We start from the raw sequence: 13,730 nt of genomic DNA on the forward strand, positions 1-13,730 counted from the left end.
GCTCACAGGCCCTGGTCTCCGCCCTGCAGTGGCCTTGTTTCGGGCACGCACGCAGATCGGCACGCGTTGCCTCCCCAGTGGGAACGCCTCCCGTCTGCAGCGCCTTCGTTGCCAGCTCTTTCCTATGTGAACACTCGTGTCCTGCGTCCTGCAGGGATCGTCTTCCCCCACACCATGCTCGGTTAGGACACAGGGCCCAGTGGGAGCCTGTGCGGCCCGGGCGCGCAGGCTCCCTCGGCCAGGCTCGCTGGCCCGCTCCTGCTGGCCGCGTCATACTGCCAAGGTGCCCCCTGCCCGGGGCTCGGCGCTCTGGCCTCGCGTTGGTCACGAAGGTGCCTGGTGCTGCCCGGGCAGCCTCAGGCCTCCTGTGACATTTAGCTGGCTTTTAATTTTGTCCCACCTCTTTTTTTTGGTTCAGATAAAATATCGTAGATGTGGTAAAAATTTTTTAAAAAGGACGTAAAATACTAACTCTACCAAGTACTCCTTTCTAAAAAAAAATCTAAAGTCTGTAAATGTACAAAATAGAAATTTTCTTAAATTTATGTCACACGTTTAAGGTAAAGAACCATAAGCACCGTGCTTAGAAATGATAAGTTAATGAAGATGAACCTGCAGTGCGTGTATATGAGGCATAAGATATTTTAAAAAGGTAGATTTATGTGTCTTCGTACCCGAGAACCGGGGCCTGCACGACAGAGCAGAGGAGAGGTCCAGGGCCGTGGCCGCTTGGGAGCTGTAGCTGGTTTTCTTGCGTACCTGTGGGACCCGAGTCAGGCGTTCCTGTTTAGGGTGTTTAGTGCATTTTCTGCCTCTTCCCAGCCACACAGGTGTGTTCTCGGGACCATGCAGGGGGCAGTGGCGTGCAGGGCAGTCTGTCTTCCTCTGTTGCCTTGAGACACGGGCCCGGCAGACTGTGCCTCCCCTGCTGCAGCCACTCCTGCTGCGACCTGAGACAGTTGCAGGTCTGGGAACGTTCAGGTCGCATCTGGGAGTGATGAGCTCGGAGGTCCAGTCACAGGCCTTGTGTCCTCAGACTTCTCTTCCTGACCCCTCTCTGGGCCGGCATGTCGGAGAGCTGTAAAGTGGGCTCCATTTCCTTAGGGAGACGGTCAGGCAGAGGGCGCCTGACTGACGGCCTGGGTCAGACCCTGGGCTGGAATGCCAAGGCCATTGCCTGAGGATAGCCGTGGCCAGCCTGAGGAGTGTGCAGGACGGGCAGGCACACACTGAGCAGCCACAGCCGTCCCTGGCCCTCCAGCCCCGGCTGTCCCTGCCTGCGGGGCTCCCAGGTGCGCCTCGACGGCATTTGTGTAGCCCTTGGGGGTTCTGACCACTGGCTTTGGTCTGCTCGCCGCCCTCAGACACACAGAACCAGCTGGCCCTAGCGACAGGGCAACTGGCAGCGGGGCGGCAGTGAGGCCCCGCGTGCTGGAGCCCCGGGGCGCGAGCCACCTCAGGCCGTGACTCAACAGAGACCCCACTGCGGCCACCTCGGGGCGGGGCTGCTCTGTGTCCGCGCTTGAAGTCTAGCAACGTTCCACCTGGTGGTTTTCTCTCTGCAGGTTGGACAGATGACCCAGGCAGGCCTCCTGGAGCACCTGAAACTTGAGAACGTGTCCCTGTCCCACCAGCTGACGGAAACCCAGCACAGGTCCATCAAGGAGAAGGAGCGCATTGCTCTGCAGCTCCAGGGTATCGAGGTGAGGCCCGCGGTTCTGCGGCTCAGGGCGTCTGCTCTGTGTGGCTGTTTTTGGATTAGGCTTTTTATTTTTGGATGTTGGTCAAGGTAAAAAAAAAAAAGTGTAGAAATTCGTTTGTATAAACGTTAGTGTTATATGGGTACGTTTTTAGGCCTTTTAAAATATTGAACAGTCTGTGGCCACACCACCCACCTCCAACAAGCCCGATGCCCTCTGATCTTGGAAGCTAAGCAGGGTCGGGCCTGGTTAGTACTTGGATGGGAGACCGCCTGGGAATACCAGGTGCTGCAGGCGTAAAAAATAAAAAAATGAAAATAAAGTCCTTGTACCCTATGAGGTCAACTAGGGTTGTCTTGCCTAAAAAATTTTTTTAAGAGTAAGGACATGTTGAACGCCTGCAGTGGTTAGGTCAGGGTTCAGTGCCTCACTTTCCCTGTAAGCTCATCTCTCTGTCACTCATCTGGCAGTGGTGACAGGCTCCTCCTCCCTGAACTGCGGCGGGCCTGCGTCCCATCCCTCACCAGGTGCTGGGCAGGGCTGGCTGGGAGGGCGGAGTCTGGTGCGGGTCCCAGCATTTCAGGGCCTGGCGGTCATAAGCGGTTTCTTGTCTCCGAGCGCACAGCCCCGTGTTACTACGTAATCTGCCAGCAACCGCAGGAAAGAGCGAGGACCGCGGCCAGCTGCCCCACAGGTTGTTTCCAGGGGAACGGGATGCAGTCGCTTGGACCGAGACCCAGTGCCTGCTCCCTGTTCCAGCTGCGAGGCCCTGCATGGTTTCTTAACCTCTCTGAGCCCTGTTCCTTTTTTATAAAATGAGAGTCAAAATAACAGGTTAATAGGCTTATTTAGAAAAGTAGAGAACAGGGTACACGACATCTCGGCGGTGTGCACCGTGGCCGTTTTGTGCTGCGGGTGTCACTGGCCTTTGACAGCCACACGGCAAGTCAGCATCCTGTCCCCGGTGTGGTCTCCCATCTCCCTTCTCCGCACGTGGCCTTTCGTTCTCACGGATGCCGTGGATGAGGGAAGAGAATCATGGCATGAAAAACATGCTTCAAGGGCTCCAGTGTCAAAGAACTGAAAAATTTTGAGTTACGTATTAGTGGATTTTTTTCCCACCTGGATATTGGGTCCTACCTGCACAGAGTGAGGAATGCTGTGCTGCCCCACGGCCCCTGGCCTCTGGTCTTCCCAAGTGGCATCGAAAGGGGGTGTCCCACACGGCACAGCCTGGGAGTGGGCGCAGGCCGCGGCCTGTCCTCACACGAGGGGCAGCGCGGGGTCTCCGTCTCGGCGCCGCATCCCAGTTCCTCGCTGAGTTGTCTGCTGCTGCCTTTGGCCAAGCCTGAGGGTCTGCAGAGGGGACCGTGGGCGGGGCAGGAGCAGAGCAGCCGGGATGGGTAGTGGGAGGTCGCCAGCTCTGCCCTGCGTGGCCTCAGCTACTCTGTTTGCAGGTTGCGGACAGGACGGTGATGTGGACAAGGGCCCCTGTCCAAGTGGCGGGTTTTCCTTCTGTCTGCCGTGGCCGTCAGCTTACTCCGCTTTTTAAAATACAACCCGTTTTGGCACAGGCTGACATGTTGGACCAAGAAGCCGCCTTCGTGCAGATTCAGGAGGCGAAGACGATGGTGGAGGAGGACCTGCAGAGGAGGCTGGAGGAGTCCGAGGAGGAGAAGCAGCAGCTGCAGCAGATGGCGGCCTCGGCGGCAGCGCTGGAGCAGCAGCTGGCACAGGCAGGCACCCGGGGCCGCGCGGGCCCGTCTGTCGCGTTCGTTTCGGGGTCCCGTTGGCAGCCCTGGCTGCTGCCACAGAGCCAGCCGGGCGCTTGCTCTGCGGCGTGCTTCCGCGCCAGGTCTGCCTGTGCAAAGGCTGCCTCCGAGTGTCCGTCCAAAGCATTTAAAACCTGAGCAGGGAAAAAGTGTAAACTCTCGGGGCACAGTGGTGTTTTCCATTCAAGAGTGGTCAGAGTGAACCCACTTCCTTCCTTTCCAGGTCAAGTTGACGTTGCACCAGCGCGACCAGCAGCTCGAGGTCCTGCAGCAGGAGCAGCTGGACCTGCTGAAGCAGTTCGCCTCGAGTCAGGAGGCCGTGCAGGGCAGGGAGCAGGCCCTCAGTGACCTGCAGGTGCACTTTGACGAGCTGCAGGCCAGGCTGGAGGAGCTGCAGCTGGAGGCCGCTTCCAGGGACGACACGATCCGCTTCCTGCAAAACGAGAAGATCGTCCTGGAGGTGGCCCTGCAGGCAGCCAAGAGCAGCGAGGAGGAGTTTGATAGAGGCGCCAAACGCTTGGAAGGTGGTGCCGAGGAAACGCTGGGCACTTTGGAGCAGTTGAGACAAGAGTTAGCCGTCAGGTCCAGCCAGGTAACGCGTTTAGCCGTCATTTTGTCACAAATCGAAGTCACACCTGTGAGAACTGACACCGATCGCTTGGTCCTTTATTCGAACACTCTGTTCTGTAAACGTGAGGGAGTGCGTCCAGGGCAGGGCCCAGGGCTCAGCCGGGTGGGGGGTCACACTGGCCAGCGCGCACGCCCAGCCTGCTTTCCGGGGTGCGTGGGCGCCGGGAATGGGGAGCTGAGTTCGGCTTGGGCTTTGAAACCAGTTTCCGTCCAGGGGTGAGTGGAGTGCAGACGGGAAGAGCCATGCGAACTTGTGGTTTTTCCTTCCCATGTGCCTGATCGCGGTGGGACCCCCTGGACGTGGCGGGACAGCCGTGGTGGCGGCGGGCGGGGGCAGAGCCAGCCCGAGGGCCTGGGGGTGTGTGGACACGACCTGGGGTGCCACACCTGGGAGCCGTCATGCTAACGGCGGGGTGTGACGTGGCGGAGGCAAGTGTTAGAAAATACGGACAGAACCGCAGCAAGAATGCGGTCCCCCTTGGGGAGTGAACCGAAGGCAGCTGCGTTCCGTCTGCCGAGCCGACTGAGCTCTTCCTTTCCGGGGGGCTGAGCCAGGCAGCTCGGCGCCGCCGGCCGGTGGCTCACCGGGCCTGTGCGAAGCCTCCGGATGAGTGAATGTGCTTTCACCGAGTGCGTAGCCCGGTAACAGGGACGTCGGCTGTCAGCTTGGGAAACTGGGAGAGACAGATTTCGTTTTAGGTGTTACCACTCACGGTGGAGTTTTGCCTCTGTTGTCATTAACAGTCACTGGTAGCTACACCTCGGGTTAAGATGACTATTCTAGAAGCCGTGGGGAGGGAGTGGTGGCGGCTCTCCTGTCTCAATGGGAAGCTGTTCTTCCAGCCTGCGTTCGGGGACCCAGAGTCAGCCTAACCCTGGGAGCCAGCGCTGAGCCGCCAGCGTAACGTCCGCACGTGTGTCCCTCGTAGGTGGAGCACCTGCAGCAGGAGACTGCCGCTCTGCAGAAGCAGACGCAGAGGGTGAAGGAGCAGTTTCTTCAGCAAAAGGTAGAGTTGTGTTGTCGACGTTCTTTACTGAAAACGCTCCTGTGTGGTTTAATTATATCACCTGAACAAAGTGGATCAAGGGAAAGGTAGTGTCTAGACCCCTTAATTGATTCTGAGGCACAGTCCTCACCCCGCATTTCAACATCTCAGAACAGGGTGCATTTCCACGGTGGGGTTAGCATCTGGCACACGGATCATGCCCTGCTGCCACATCAGCGTGTGCGTCACCAGCACACGGGCTGGGTTTTCTGCTTAACAAACACGTTCGAGGTCGCACCGTGACCCAGCATGGACATGGGTCACGGAGCGTGCGTGATGCACACTGTGCGAGCAGAGCCAGGGCCCACGGCTGGAGTGATGGGTGCAGAGCGCTGCCAAGAGCCCGGGGTCTGAGGAGGAGCGGCCCCAAGGGAGAGCTGTGAGCGGTGTGGCTTTTAACGCTGACACATGGCGAGGGTACCCGTCACGCCGGGCGGCTCACAGGGGAAGGAATTGCCAAAACCCACTGAAGACGAAACGGTTGAGGCACCACCAGCTGGCGTGACAGCTCCCGCATCACCCAGACTCGTTCCGACGTGTGAAATAGTGGGGTGTCTCAGTCGACGGTGGCTCGGGTTAGGTGAAGTGTGTTGTCTTCAGCCCAGAAAGGCACGGCTGGGCGAGTGGTGAGCTTTCTCGTTGAAGCTGCTGGAAGGCCCCGCCCGCACTGGCTGCAGCTTGTCTCGGGCAGGTGATGGTGGAGGCCTACCGGCGGGACGCCGCCTCCAAGGACCAGCTCATCAGCGAGCTGAGGGCCACGAAGAAGAGGCTGGACTCGGAGGTGAAGGAGCTGAGGCGCGGGCTGATGCAGCTTCAAGGAGACAAAGCCTCTGCAGAGGCGGAGCGGTCACGCCTGCAGAAGGAGGTGTCCCAGGTCAAGCAGCAGATGGCAGCTCTCGAAGGGCACCTCGAGTCAGTGCAGAGGGAGCGCGATGAGCTGGAGGCGCACCTGCAGGTCTGGGGACACGCAGCTTGTGGAGGCGGGGCCAGAACTGCCTGGGGGCTTTCCGTGCGGGATGCGGGATGCGGGATGCGGGCCTTCCCCACACGGGCCGGAGCAGGGTCCCTCTGGAGGGAGCCAGCCGCCAGGAGAGAGCCGGGGTCCGAGGGACGGCGTGGAGTCCCAGGCGAGCGACACGGTGCACTAGGGCTCTGGGCTGTGAGTGCGGTGGGAGCCGCCAGCGGACGCGGCGGTGATGGGCTGTTGTGCGCACGGGACAGTCCCGTGGTCGTGGAGCTAGGAGCCCCGTGGCGGGGCAGGGAGAGCGGGCCCGCAGCGCAGCGTCCTGTCCCCGCCGAGGGGCGTTTCCTGAGACGAGGACCTGAGGGAGAGTGTCAGACGTGGGCTCTGACGCACACAGGACGTCCTGGGAGCCCTACACGAGGGCCAGGCGCCCTGCAGGTGGGCAGATGGGCCGGAGGCCACAAGCTGAGCATGCCGGGAACACACGGCGTTGGAGCCGCCGGGGCACAGGTAGCACGGGAGGAGCTGCAGGAAACCGGGCTCGATGGCGACACCTGCAGGGGTGTGGCCGTGTGCTATGGGCAGCTCGGGGCAGCGGTTAAGGCCAGGCAGTTCAGTCTGTCCCCACGGGTGCCGGGAGAAGCCAGGGAGACGTGACCCGGGGCTCTCCGCCTGAGGGTCCTCCCTTCCTGCATGTTCCCTCCAGCGCTCGGGACACGGGCAGCTCCTCGGGCGGCCCGAACCCGTCCGTTGAGCCCGGGTGCCATCCCGGGGACAAGCTGCAGCGGCCGCAGGGCTCCGCTCCTCACCAGCCTCTCCCTCCCTTCTCCTGAAGTCTTTGCAGTTGGACAAAGAGCAGACGGCCGCGCTCACGGAGGCCAACGACGAGCTCAAGAAACAGATGGAAGAGCTGCAGCGCGAAGCCACCCGGTGAGTGGGCCGCGCGCCGCCGGGGACCTGTCCTCCAGCTTTCCCGTCCACTTGCGTCTTCGCGTCGGGTTCTCGTTGGGGCCCCAGCTCGACCGGGGCGGACGTCTGTGCCCGTCCTTCGCGGAGAGGGGCCTTCTCTCCCGGGGCTTCCTGTCCCGCTCCGCGTGTCTCGGCTTGGTCACTGCGTGTGTGGCCGCAGGCGGGAGCAGCGCTGGCGGCACCTGTGGGTGGCCGGGAGGGCTGTTCTCCGCCTTCACAGCGCGCGGATGGCTCCCGGAGCGGAGAGCCGCAGGGCGAAGCGCGGCGTGGAGCCCTGCGAGGCGCCAGCACCGGCCGCGTCCAGGCCTGGGATCTGGGCGGCCCCGCAGCCGGGGAGCGTGGACCCGAGACGCACTGGCCTTGGCTCGGGGTTACGTGCTCGGAAAGGCGGCCGTCGTGGGGCAGGTGAGTCAGCGGCCTCTGTCCACCACCCCAGGGCCCTTGGGGAGCAGAAGCAGAAGATGAGACGGCTGGGCTCAGACCTGAACAGTGCACAGAAGGAGATGAGGACCAAGCACAAGGCCTATGAGAGCGCCGTGGGCATCCTCAGCCGCCGCCTGCAGGAGGCCCTCACTGCCAAGGAGACGGCCGAGGCCGAGCTGAGCCAGCTGAGAGCGCAAGCGGCCGGCGGTGGCAGTGACCAGATGCTGCGCGTGGGTACCGGGTCTGCTCTGGTCCCTCTCAGAGCCTGGGGATGCGACGGGCTACGGCCACTTCCCCCGAAACCCTCGTAGAATGGTCTGGTGTGTGGCAGCAAGTCCCTGAAACGCAGGCTGGTTTCAGTGTGGCTGGGGCTGGAGCTGGAGCTGCGCAGGGCCCGCTTGCTCAGTCCCTGCTGCTGCCTGTGAGGTGTGCGGTGTCAGCTCGGATGGCCTAGTCCTTGAGGCAGGGTCCAGCACCCCTCCAGCGAGCTCCCCGGGGGAGCATTTTCTCTGAGCAGCGTGAGTGGGGAACCCAGGAAGGTCCTGAGTGAACAGGCACTGGGGTGCTCCTGACCAGGGCCAGCTGCGAGCCACGGCCGATCTCCACAGCTGGGTCCCGCAGGGGAAAGTGTGGGTGTGCTGGGGTCGGGGGCTTTGGGCCTGACCTTCATGTGACGGAAGCAGACCTGTGGCTCAGGCGGGTGAGGCCGGTTGCTCTCTCGTTGGCAGAAGGTTGAGGCTCAGCGCTGAAGGACAGGAAGCCCAGCTGGGGCTCCCACCGCAGCAGAGAGATGGCAGGGGCCAAGTGGAGGCAGCAGAGTAGAACCCGGGGGGCTGGGGGGCGTTGTCGCCCAGGGCGCGCCGACAGCTCACAGTCAGTGCCGGCAGGGAAGCTGGTGTGCGCGAGCACGGGGCCGGCCCCAGTGTCCAGGCTCAGCCGGCTGGCTGCACGGGGCTCTCCCGACAGGCAGCATAGTACTGGAGGGCACACGGCGAGATGGACGTGGTCCTGCCGCTAGCGTGACTAGCCGGAGCCTCCCACTTCGCGGTCACTCTTCACGGCGAACGGTGGCTGGCATCCCAGGGGAGGCCGGGGCTTGTGTTCCTGAGACAAAGGCTCGCAGACTGCCTCGGGGTGTCCCCGTGTCCCCACAGCCTCGCCCGTTTGAGCTGTTTCCTTTCAGTTCGGCCAGTGTGGGTATAATTAATGTACATTTTATTTTTCACTCCAATTTGAGTCATTTCACTTAGGTTTAGTGGTTGCAACGTTTCACATGAAGTGTGTTTCCGTCTCCTGAGGGTTTGTGAGTGGGAGGACGACGTACAGTCAGGGAAAGCCCACACTTCTCACCTGCTCACGTCATCGAAACGCTGGGAGGAGAGACCAATCACGCCCCCCGTTACTCTGAGTGTTCGCGCTCTCCCTTGCTTAGCGGCAGGCGTGAGGGCGTGAGGCCCGTGGCCTCTTCCGTCCCTGTGCTGCCCGGCCAGCACAGCTCAGCAGGTGTCGGATGGGGACCTCAGGCCGGCCACTCACCTTCATCCTCAGGAGCAGGAGGTGAACAGTAGGACCCCCTCGGGAGGGGGCTGAGTGAAGAGACAGCTGCAGAGTGCTCAGAACGGCATTCGCACCACACTGGCAAGTGGGTGTGCACATGTGCGTGTCCGCGTGCACGTGCGTGTGTGCGTGCACCCATGTGTTGGTACGTGCCTGGTGCAGCTCAGCTGCTCTGCCACAGTCATTTATAACTCTTGCCTGTTGGTCAGAATTCACCTGTGTGTCCCGGGCGGTCAGCTGAGAGTCACGTGGTGTGCGGACTGTCAGTCCTGTGGAGGAAAGGGCTGGGCTGTGAGAAGCGTGGCCCCCATCGGTGTGGCCAGTGGCTCGCGCAGTGGGTGGATGTGGACCGTGTGGGGCGTGGGGTGAGCACCCGTCTCGGGTGCATTGGAACCCGTGCCCCAGCCCGGCTTCCTGTCCCGCTGCCAGGAGCGAGCCCAGGCCCTGGAGGCAGAGCTGCAGACCGTCAGCCGCAGCAAGGAGCTGCTGGAGAAGGAGCTGCAGGAGGTCATCGCGCTGACGAGCCAGGAGCTGGACGAGCTCCGGGAGAAGGTGGCGGAGCTGGAGGACGAGGTAGGCGCGCGCGCTGCTTGCGGGCAGCCTGGGGCGAGGGGCCCGGAGAGCCAGCGCCGCCCGTGCGCTCGCCACAGCCCCCGTGTGACCGTTCCCGGGGTCTGAGCACCAGATGCCAGACACCCCCACATACCCGCAGCAGCCGCCCTCGGGTGAGGCCACCTGTGCTCCCGGCCACCCTGCATGGTGGCACTCAGTTTGGGGACAGCCCTGCCCCTGGTCAGAGCACTCTGGTCGAAACGCTGGGTCGCCCCCTCACAATGGCAGAGACCCTAGAAGAACCCACAGAGCCTCCGGCCCAAAGGCCGCGGCTGCCCCGCCGTGGCCCATGGGCCATCCGTCGTGTCCACATCAGCCGTTCCGTGTCTGGTGAGCGACAGCTCCCTCACCACGAGTGACTGCTCCCCGCTCACCTCACCGGGTCGTTTCAGCTTCAAGAGTCCAGAGGCTTCAGGAGGAAGATAAAGCGCCTCGAGGAGTCGAGCAAGAAGCTGGCTCTGGAACTGGAGCACGAGCGAGGGCGGCTGGCGGGCCTTGGGCAGTCCAGCGCCGCCCTGCGGGAGCACAACAGCGTCCTCGAGACGGCGCTGGCCAGGAGGGAGGCCGACCTCGTGCAGCTGAACCTGCAGGTACCCGCCACGGCCTCGCAACTGTCCGAGCTGTGCCGCTCATGTCTCCTCACCGCCGCCACGCCCACAGCCGCCGGGGCGTCTGGCCTCTGCCTCGGGGACTCCAGCCCCAAGACGGCAGAGCCCCTCTGCCCGTCACCGAGGCTTGAAGAGCTTGTGGGTGGGCAGCCCCTGGCGAGGCAGACGGGACCTTCCCGGCTTAGGCCAGTCACACTGGCCTGAGGGCTTCGTGTGACACGGACGCAGGTCCAAACCCTGGCAGGGGTCTCGGCCCGGGCTCTGCGACCCCTGGGGTTCCGAAGGCTGGCGGTCCGGGGAAGCCCTCACCTGCACATCAATGGCCCCCGAGAGCGCAGAGGCACTCGTCGGGCCCCGGGCCTCCCCAGCCCCGCGCCGGCTGCGTCGCCCGCAGGTGTTGGCGCTCGCGGCCCCGCTTCCGTGCGTCCCTGGGTTCCTGGCCGTGGGCTCGAATGTGGTCTTGGGTCTTGCCCCTGCGCTCTCAGATTTCTGCCTTCATAGCCTTGCTCTTCAAAATGGAATCCTCCGTCTCCCCCACCTCGTCTGCGGGTTGGCGACGTGTCATGCCGTGTGTGCCGCGTGGCCTGTGCTTTCTCCCGGGATTTGCAGGTGTTCAGCACTTGACATCCTTCCTGACTCACCACCTCTGCCATATGCTGCAGGTGCAGGCGGTCTTGCAGCGCAAAGAGGAGGAGGACCGCCAGATGCAGCAGCTCGTCCAGGCTCTGCAGGCTGCCCTGGACACGGAGAGGCAGACCGTGCGCAGCCTCAAGGAACAGGTGCGCGGCCAGCTCCAACCGCGCCGCAACGGGGCCTTAGGACGCATGTGTTCAGGGTCTAGAAGCCAAGGGTGGGTGCCCAGCAAGCATCAGCTCCCTCCCAGGGCTCTACTGAGAACAGAGGTGTCATCTCAGCATTGGTGACAGCAGGAGGCTGGAGCCCCAGTGTTCATCAGAACGAGAGGGCGCGATTGGACCACAACGCAGCCGTGCACAGCTGGGCCGTGCGTACTGTGCCGTGCGAGGGGACAGTGTCCTGTAGAGTTTAGGGTTAAAGCAAACTTCAGGGCAACACGTGACCCCGTTTGTGTTCAAAACAGCAGCCAGGAAAGATGGTTTCCTTGGCCCTTCACCATTTCTGCGTCTGGACCAGTTTCTCCAGCTGGCTCCTTTCCATGCCCAGGTGTTCGCCAGTGTCAGGTCGGCCCCCCGGCTGCCTCTGTAGGTCTCTCCTCCTCGGAATGTCAGCCTCCCGGGACGAGGGGCGGTAGCTTGTGTCCCCTCGTGTTGCCGGTGCCTGGCAGAGCAGATGCTCAGAACGTGTTTGTGCGTGCACGCGCGGGCGCATGTGACCTGGGTTTTGCCACATCCTTAAAAATTCCTCAGTGGTAATGTAATAGAGGCAGAAAAGAAATAGTTCCTTGTTTCTCCTGTGAGACAGTGAAACGTTCATTTAAAATGGAACTAGTTTCAGGGTGTGTCAGGAACACCGTAACAGGAATCGTTGGCTGGTCCTTGGCCCACGTCCGCCTGACCTGCGCTTGGCGTTTGGTCCTCGCATGTGGTCGCTGCAGAGCCGCTGCTCTGAGTCGAGTCCACGACACTCCTTCCCCGCTCATCTCTCGCCTCGCTGCCCAGCCTTGCTGTGTGCTCAGGTGTCGCTAGCTAATTTTATTCTCACCAGAAAGGAGTCGCAACTAGGAAGTTCCCAGCGTAAACTGCTGGGGGTGTGGTGGGTGTATGAATTTGATTTTTCTTGTAAGGATGGTGTTTGTTTCTCTAAATGCATTTGTCTGGTTGTCTTGATTGATTGTAGAAACAGTACATGCTGGCAAAAAGTTTTTTTAAAAGTAATAAAGATTAAAACCGGACCATCTCGATCTACCTAGAGACAACCACTGGAGTTTGGGGGTTTTTACTTATTTATGAGAGCGTAGTCTATGTGCATTTAAGTGTTTTTATTAAAGTTTTTTAAAGACGCATTTGCTAGTGCCATTAGATAAAACTAAATCATTAGAAAGGAAAATGAATTTTTGTTATATTCTGAGAATTTGCTTGTTTCAGAAACCTTGAGAGAAACTTGCTGCCCGTGGGAAGGCCAGTTGCTCAGGGCCGGCGAGCGAGGGCTTCCTCCCGGCGGGGCGGGGCGGTGGGGGAGCGGCTTCCTCGCAGGATACGTGGACCGTGAACAGGTCTAGTAGGAACGTGCAGATAAACTTGGAGAAGGATCTCAGAACTCTTTAGACCAAGAAAGCTGGGGACACATTTGTCCGTTGAACAGATAGCAGTAGCTGTGTGCTCACGTCGCGTACGTGCTGGGTGCCTCGGCCCTGCGTGGGGACCTAGAGAGCTCTGGCAGAACAACCTGCAGGAAGGAGCGGCTGGGGCACCGGCGGCGGCGGGCAGTGGCGGGCAGCAGCACCCCCCACGGCCCAGACGACACGTGTGGACGCCACCGTCCTCTCTGCTAGGTCGCTGCTGCCAAGGCGGAAGCAGGACATAATCGCCGCCACTTTAAGGCCGCCACCTTGGAGCTGAGCGAGGTGAAGAAGGAGCTGCAGGCCAAGGAGCTCCTGGTGCAGAAGCTGCAGGCGGAGGCCGAGGGTCTACAGTGAGTGCCCGGGCAGGGGGCCCTTCACATGGGCGGAGGCCGGGGGCCCGCAGCGAGTGCCCGGGCAGGGGGCCCCGTTTCGGGTGAGCAGAGGCCCCGCAAGGGGTCTTTATACAGGTCGTCCTCCACCTCTGATTAGCACAGCTGACACACTAAGGTCACCTGGGTCTAGCAAATCACTGAGCACTCTGGAGGCAGACCCGGGAAGGGGGCACATCCGACTCCTGTCTGAAGGAGCCTGCAGCTTAAACCCCAAGTTTCAGTCTTGACAGGCTGTCCGCTCCACCTTGCTGGTACGTCGTTGGGAACGGAGTGCCCCCCAGGGTCAGAGGTTCTTGTCCCGAGGGCTGTGCCCACCTCCGAGGTTCACTGTGGGCTCCGACTGGGCATTCTCGAGTTGGACGTGTTCAGGAACGCTGTTGGTGCCTGTGGCATTGTCACTGCCACCATAGTCTGTCAAACGGGCGTCTCCCAGGGGGTCGTGAGGCTCATTGAGCGAGCAGCGTGTGAGGTCTGTCATTTCAAACCTCACCCAGGACCGGTGACGTTGACCTGACACCATCTTGGGGTGGAGGGCGGGGCTCGCGTCGATGCAGCGCTGTAATTCTTCTTCCTCGTTCGTGTGCCAGGATCCAGGATGGGAAGCATTCCCAGGAAATCGCGAAGTTCCAGGCGGAACTGGCAGAGGCCCGGACCCAGCTCCAGGTCCTGCAGAAGCAGCTGGATGAGCAGCTGAGCAAACAGCCAGTAGAAAACCAAGAGGTAAACGCTGGCAGCTTTGCATCGCACTTGGCAGGGCCGCCGGAGCGGGCCCCGCTGGCTGCCATGCAGGCCCTCCG

At 61.5% G+C, this 13,730-nt stretch overlaps 1 protein-coding gene and 1 pseudogene across 10 annotated transcripts in view; both read left to right on the forward strand.

The window, feature by feature from the left end:
• The window catches only part of GOLGA3 (golgin A3), a 33,997-nt gene that overhangs the window by 16,083 nt on the left and 4,184 nt on the right, over positions 1-13,730 (forward strand). For all 10 annotated transcript variants that reach the window (XM_036221731.1, XM_036221732.1, XM_036221736.1 and 7 more), the window contains 12 exons: positions 1,566-1,703; positions 3,275-3,436; positions 3,696-4,064; positions 5,032-5,109; positions 5,840-6,103; positions 6,948-7,042; positions 7,518-7,734; positions 9,491-9,634; positions 10,066-10,263; positions 10,944-11,060; positions 12,752-12,891; positions 13,521-13,653. In XM_036221731.1, the coding sequence (XP_036077624.1) occupies positions 1,566-1,703; positions 3,275-3,436; positions 3,696-4,064; positions 5,032-5,109; positions 5,840-6,103; positions 6,948-7,042; positions 7,518-7,734; positions 9,491-9,634; positions 10,066-10,263; positions 10,944-11,060; positions 12,752-12,891; positions 13,521-13,653 (2,055 nt within the window). The remainder of the gene's footprint in view (positions 1-1,565; positions 1,704-3,274; positions 3,437-3,695; positions 4,065-5,031; positions 5,110-5,839; positions 6,104-6,947; positions 7,043-7,517; positions 7,735-9,490; positions 9,635-10,065; positions 10,264-10,943; positions 11,061-12,751; positions 12,892-13,520; positions 13,654-13,730) is intronic.
• LOC118603662 lies at positions 1,875-1,997 on the forward strand (annotated as a pseudogene).

This window comes from Rousettus aegyptiacus, unplaced genomic scaffold (genome assembly GCF_014176215.1).
Source record: "Rousettus aegyptiacus isolate mRouAeg1 unplaced genomic scaffold, mRouAeg1.p scaffold_m13_p_5, whole genome shotgun sequence".
Lineage (NCBI taxonomy): Eukaryota > Metazoa > Chordata > Mammalia > Chiroptera > Pteropodidae > Rousettus > Rousettus aegyptiacus.